At 38.8% G+C, this 7047-nt stretch overlaps 1 protein-coding gene across 1 annotated transcript; it reads left to right on the forward strand.

The window, feature by feature from the left end:
* Window positions 1-1694: 1694 nt before the first annotated feature.
* LOC112091018 lies at window positions 1695-3240 on the forward strand. The gene is made up of 4 exons (XM_024163666.1): window positions 1695-1703; window positions 2251-2367; window positions 2479-2661; window positions 2960-3240. The coding sequence occupies exons 1-4, from the start codon at window positions 1695-1697 to the stop codon at window positions 3074-3076; spliced, it is 426 nt and encodes a 141-aa protein (XP_024019434.1). The 3' UTR covers window positions 3077-3240.
* The last annotated feature ends 3807 nt before the right edge of the window (window positions 3241-7047 follow it).

The following is a 7047-nucleotide window of genomic DNA, read 5'->3' on the forward strand; positions in this document are numbered from 1 at the left end:
CTTCGCGAGAATAAAGAAACGTTTGGTTCACAAATTAAAATTATGAGATTAAAATTATTTTTAATTTACGTATATTTTTTATAAAAAAAAACACTATAACAAATTATAAACTATAATTCAAATGAGATCTTTACCAAACGTCACCTGTAACGCCACCCACCGAACATAACGTTACACTATAACAAACTATAAATTATAATTCTAATCAGATCTTTACCAAACGTCACCTGTAACGCCACCCACCGAACATAACGTTAGTCCACCCCTCAAAATTAGCCACCCATTCTTACGGGGCATTCTAGTAATTACGATAACGATATTTCGTATAAATTTGCCACGTGTCGATCTTTTGTTTTTTGGGTACAACGATCTCAATCTGTCCCTCTTCACAGAGAGAGAGAGAGAGAGCTCTCTCCGAGCTCGGCCATGGCTTCCCAACGACTGTTTGGAAAGTCATGGAACTCATCAACCTCTTTCACCATGAAGCTTTACTCTTCCTGTACTTCCTCTTCATTATGCAATCAATACGCCTTCTTTTCCTTCCACACAAGTCCTCCGAAACGGTGCCGTTCGCTGCTTCTTCTTCTTCTTCTTCTTCTTCTTCTCTTCTTTGACCCGGACTCCCTCTGCCAAACAGGGACTAAAAAGGTCGAGCTCGAAACCAGTTGCGATGTCGAGAAAACCGAGTCTGAGTTTCAAGTCGTTGTTTGGGAAGCGATCGCTGTGGCGACGGATATTCTTCTCGTCCAAGAAAGTTCGGAGCATCATTTTGCTCAATGTTATCACTCTTGTTTTCGGTAATCTTCTCATCTTTTCTTTTTCCCCTCAATCTTTTTTTGTTATTGCTAATTTTAGGTTTATGATGTTTGAAGCAGTTTGTTTTTGCTAATTACAGTATTTCTCATCAACTGAATGGATTGGCGTAATTAAGTTTTGTGTGATATTTCGGATTTTTAATTTGATTCCTGATTATTTGTGGCGTTATTTTGGGTTTCATAATAGATGAGCTCTATAAACTTGATTCATCCTCTGTTGATTTCTTGTAGTATAAACTGAAAACTTTGAGTGGATTTAATTGTCCAAGTAAGTCTTTTTTGTCAATGCAAGTCTTGGGGACACACAAATTGTTTGAAGTTTCTAGCAATGTGCTGTAAAGTACATTTCTTATGGAAAGGAAAATGGGGGAAAAACAAATTTAGATCAAAAGGATTATGCTGAGGTTATAACTTAGCAAGCAGTCTTGTATTTTCCTTTGTGCTGGTTGGAGCTCCAGGAGGGATCCATTTTAAGGCCACATTGTTCTTTAACCTGTACAGAAGTCATCTTAGATTCATGCCTCGTTTGGTAAATTTGACTTAATTTTGCTCTTTGATAGCTGTAGCTAGTTGGAAGCGATTCTTCATATTGTGCACCGAAAGAGAATGCTGGATTCTGAACTTTTAATAATCTTCTTGTTGTAGCTAGTAGCATCCCAGTTGGTAAAGAGGTTGAAGGAATTGTTGACCCGGCGTCCTTCACTGTTGTGCGATTTGCTTTGTCAGCTCTTCCCTTTAACCCCTTTGTTTTGCGAGCACAAGATAACGTTTATACTCGTAATGCTGGGATTGAGTTGGGTTTCTAGGTTAGTCTAGGGTTATCTAATGCAGGCACTGGGATTGTTAACATCTGATGCGGGACATGCAATATTCTTATCTATGCTCACAGTAAGTTTCTGAAATTGGTATAATTTAAATTAAAGCAAACCCTTTTGCTCGGAGCAAGTACCTGAAGGTACAATTTTTGTATAATCTGGGTTAATTGATCAGGTAATTGTGGTTCCATTGCTTGATGGTATGTCAGGAGCGGTAGTTCCTGCCCGTACTTGGTTTGGTGCCCTCATGGCTCTCTTAGGAGTTGCAATGCTGGAATCCAGTGGATCTCCCCCATGTTTAAATGCCCTGTTGTTCTTTGTGTTTTTTTTTTTTTTTTTGAACTAACAGGAAATTGTATTTCACACCAAGAAATTACACACACTAATTCAGACACGAAGGATCTCGAAATACGAAGAGACTTAGCCCTCATCACAAACCGGTTCCACCAATTTATTCTATTGAAGTGCACAAAGGGATAATACAAGGAGTGAAATAAACTTAAATCAAGCTTTATTTCACTGGTAAACAGCACTAGCATAATTAGTAATGATAAGATATTAATGTATCTCTCTCTCTCTCTTTCCCTCTCCCTCAGTCAGTTTGTTGTATGCTTTTTCAGGTTGGAGATCTTTTGAACTTTTTAAGTGCACTGTTTTTCGGTGTGCATATGCTAAGAACGGAACATATAGCAAGAAACACCAGTAAAGAGAAATTCCTACCTCTCCTTGGATATGAGGTCTGTGTTTTCTTGTGTCCTTATCAGATAATTGATTCTTCGAACCAATCCAACTTGTTAATTATTGATACTGAGCATGAAAAGTTCCAAATTTTCCGACGTTCTCTTCAGGTATGTGTTGTTGCTGTCTTTTCAACATTTTGGTATCTCGCTGGATGTTGGCCAGGAGGCTTACAAGAGTGCAATCCATCATTATGGACATGGGAAAAGTTTTGGAACTGGATGGTTGCCTTTCCATGGATACCTGCGATATATACAGGCATTTTTTCATCTGCGTTATGCTCATGGGGGGAGGTATTCTTCTTGCCCTTTTCAGTCATTTGACAACAGATAAGTTTGAAAGGCTTTTTAATGAATAAATTTGAAAGGCTTTTTAATGAACTTGTTTGGTCTACTTTCATCTGTTCAAGTCGACTTAACTTTCCTTCCACATGATGATTATTATTGTTATTGTTACTATTGTTTAAAGGAGGAGGGTGCAATCATAAAAAGTGAAAAACAACTCTTTCATAGAAACTCTGTTTTTGAGATGAGAATCTCAAGCATTTCTTCTTTCACAACATTTGTTAATAAAAATGCTCAAAATGGACAGATGGCTGCAGTGCGTGATGTATCACGCCTTGGAGCCAGTCTGGGGAGGTGGATTTCATGGTTTCTCCTTAGCGAAAGGTGGGGTCCTGTGGTTGGGTTGGGGCTGCTCTTGTTCTAGGTAAAAAATCTATAGCTTAAGTTGAATTTTTTTATTCTTGAAGTCTAATGTAGTTTCACCACCAGCGGGGCTTCTGCATCAATTATTAATTTTCTACCATGTATTAGGCACAAAATACAATTCAATAAGATGTTTTACATGAGTTTTATACGTGCATATAAAGGAGTTTATATACTCATGTTGATATGATTCTAACTAGAACAAAGGAAAATAAATTGAAAGACTGAATCTTTATTGAAGAACAGTTACGAATCTCAATACAATCCCACAAACCCTAACAATGGTGGTCTCTTAGAGAGACCACCAACTCTCCCCAAGAACAGACCAAGAGAAAAAAATTAGAATTTGTTCTTAGTCTAGTCTTGGTATGTTCTTGGTATGTTCTAGGTTTTTTCTTTTCTAATCAATTTTTTTTTTCTCTTTTATAAATTACAATGTTTATTAATACCAAAAAAATCCAAAAAATACGTAAAAATGTAGGTTTTTTAATTTTTTACAAGAGTTTGTTCTTGGTCTGTTCACTGTCTGTTCTCGGTCGGTTCTGGTCTGTTCTTGCTATGTTAGTCGGTTCTGGTCTGTTATTTCAATATTAGTCGGTTCTGGTCGCCAGTGCCACCCCCGCGTGCGCACGCCCGTGCCCCCCGCGCGCGCGCGCCAGTGCCCCCCGTAACCCCTACCGTGCACTAGTGCCCCCCAATAAAACCCGATTTTACAATGAAACACGCGTTTTGCCATCTTCGGGACTGGTTTGAAGTTTTTCAAAAAAAAAAGCTGTTCCCCATAAATATAAACTTTCCCGAGCCAAAATAACCTGTTGAATATGATAATTATAAATGCATTGCAATGCCAATAATAAAAATATTGCAACACCAATAATGTTGTGTATACATTTTACAATAAGCAAAACAACCAACATTTCATATACTAGTACTCACGGGCCTCTTCAGCTTGTACTCGCTTCAAATTCCAACCGCAAGTTCCAACCGGTAAGCTTCTACTTGTTTTTCAGCGAGGTCTTCTAACGGGATTCTGCGGACAATGTAGTCGATAAATTTGTATGTGAAAAGTCTGCAGTCACCTGATCTAAGGTTGTGGACCAACCACTTGGGACGAACGATTGGCCACGCACAGTTAAGTTTATCGCCCAGATGGTTAAATAAACCTGTGTACTTCAAGAACTTGGACATCATGACAGCGATTGGCTCCACGTGTCTTTGCATCTGTTGATTTCTGTACATCATAACAGCTGAGTCATACACCTTTATGTTGAATTCAGATAAATCAACATAAAGCGCAACCCAATGCTTCCTCTCAATGTTAAGAGGCATAGTGAAGCCCTGCGCCCCATCCCATTTCTGGCCAATTATGCGCTTTTTTTTCACAGACATATTCATTTAGGTCGTTGTCAAATGTATACGTTGCTAATTTCTTTTTGTTGGTGATGAATCGCGCTCTCAACTTTTGACAAAATACATCATCTAGGACAACAATATTGTTATTGAACTGCCTTTCGGGTGCCCTTGACCTTCTAATCGATAGAAGACCTCATGCCTCGTCAATTTGCTGTAAGTCATAAAAAATAAATTCAGTATAATAATAATGGTATAAAAAATAAAACTATAAATTTAGAAAATATGTTGTGTGATTACTTACATCATTGAACAGCCATTCACATGGCTTCAAGATGATTTGGAAGAAGTCCTTCCTCCAATCTCCAAAATCGCACTCAATCAGCTCAGAGTCTGTACTAGAATCAACGAACCACTTGTTGAAGGCATCGACATCATCGTTAAAGGTCCACATCTTCTTCCTCACGTTACATAGGGGATCTGTGTAAGGCGACTCAAAATACTTGCTGGGCCTTTTAAGTTGCTTTTCATTTTTTGATTCAGACTCTGGCTCTGAATGAACATGTTGCTCAAGTTGATCCTCAGGCTCAGGCTGAACCTGTGGCTCATGTTATTCCTCAGGCTCAGACTGAACCTGAGGCTCAAGTTCTGCCTCAGGCTCAAGCTGAACCTGTGGCTCAAGTTCTGCCTCAGGCTCTGGCTGAACCTGTAGCTTAAGTTCTTCCTCAGGCAATGGCTTTGGCTGTAATTGTTGTTTCGCTAGACATGCTATATTGTCCTTAATTTTTCTAACAGATTGGTCTAGCGAGTCTAGCCTCTTGTTGATGGCTTCAAAATGTCTACTATTGTACTCTACCATCCTGTGATAGAGTATGTCAACTATGTAATCAATAGACATACCATCCTGCAGACGAGGTTGTTGTTGCTATTGCTGCTGTTGTTGTTGTTGCTCAGGTTGTTGTTGTTGCTGTTGTTGTTGTTGTTATTGTTGTTGTTGTTGTTGTTGTTGTTATTGTTGGGGAAGTTGCTGTTGTTGTTGGGGAAGTAGTTGGAGACGAGCCAATTGTTTGGGAGGCTTCGGTTGCTGGACATGGACCATTTTTGCACCAGAGTCCAAAAACGATGCAAGCTGGTCAATCTCAGGATCTTTTTGGTCGGCATAAGGCAGATACAACCTCATGCATATACTATTCATTTCCTCCTTAGTGGGATAAAGAATTGGTACAACCATTACCTGTATATTAAAAGAACATACATTCAATGATTATTTACGTGGAAACATATTGTAAAAAAAATAAATATGCATATTTTGTAAAATTTACACCTATAAAAACATTGTATTTAAACCCTTACCTCGCCACTTTGCATGAGGTCGTCTATCTGTCTAACCTCGACCAATGAAACCCGGCGTGCCTCCCATTTGAGGATTCTGGGAAGACGTCCATCAACCATCTTTGCAAACGTGGCGCCGATGGTTGAAAATGTTTCGAATGTCTAAACCTGCGTTAAACTAATTTTTTTAAGTCTAGTAAACCAATTATGATATTATTTACTATAAGGCCATAAAAAATTATGCATGTAACTGTATGACATACCTGGAAGGCCCAAGAAAATCCGCATATTGAGTAGGTTTTCTTGATGCTCTTATTACGTCCTTTCCGAACTCAATTCTGAAATTTCTCTTTCAAGTTATTCTTCAAAGTCCGCAGAGTGCATTCAAAAGACACCCTTCTCCATGGATACCGAAAGCCAGCCAATCCAGTGGGACGGTCTTCTTCTCGTCCCCAGATAATAATACTTGTGTTAAAAAATAAATGATAGCGATATTTGCTTTATCGCTACCTTTTATCTTCTTCTTTGTGAGCAATTTTTTTTAAATCAGTAACAAGTACTACGTGGGACTTAAAATGCTCTAACAATCTTATATTCTTCGAAGCTTTCAAGACCACGTCCGGCTTTGGAGTTTCTCTGCAGTTCAATCCAGTAATTAATGCAAATTTCCTCATTCCAAACCTAGTTGTGGTTCCATTAACTATGAACCACAACTCATGTCTCTTTTTTGTTTCTATCCGCCTCAAAAGCAGATATTGTGTCAATACTCCAAAATATATCATATTTTCAGACATCGAAATAAAATGTCTGAAGGCAGACTCCTTAAAAATTTACATTTCTGTTTCAGAGTCTAGATTCTGCCTGATTACCTCCAAAGCCTCGATTTTTGACTTCATAGTCACTTTCACTGGGAAATACTGCCGCACAGGATCCATGATCATCTTTAGATGTCCGATCCCAAGAAGTTCACCTGTGTTGTACTTTGGGAGGTCATATTGAAAAAGAAGAAAAAACACACCGGTCAGAACCGACCAAAATGACAGAACCGACTAGAATAGACTAAGAAACCAACAAGAACCGACTGAACCGACCATGACCCGACCCAAAATCCCCGCAGAACACACATCGATCAGAACCGACCAAAACGACAGAAGCGACTAGAATAGACCAAGAAACCAAACAAGAACCGACTGAACTGACCATGATCCGACCGGAGCAAAATAGAATTTGAGGAAATGGACTAGTTTTTTTTATAACGAAAAAAATCATGACGTGTATCTTACGTGGTAA

The sequence above is a fragment of the Morus notabilis genome, unplaced genomic scaffold, assembly GCF_000414095.1.
Source record: "Morus notabilis unplaced genomic scaffold, ASM41409v2 Scaffold538, whole genome shotgun sequence".
In the NCBI taxonomy this organism is placed as follows: domain Eukaryota; kingdom Viridiplantae; phylum Streptophyta; class Magnoliopsida; order Rosales; family Moraceae; genus Morus; species Morus notabilis.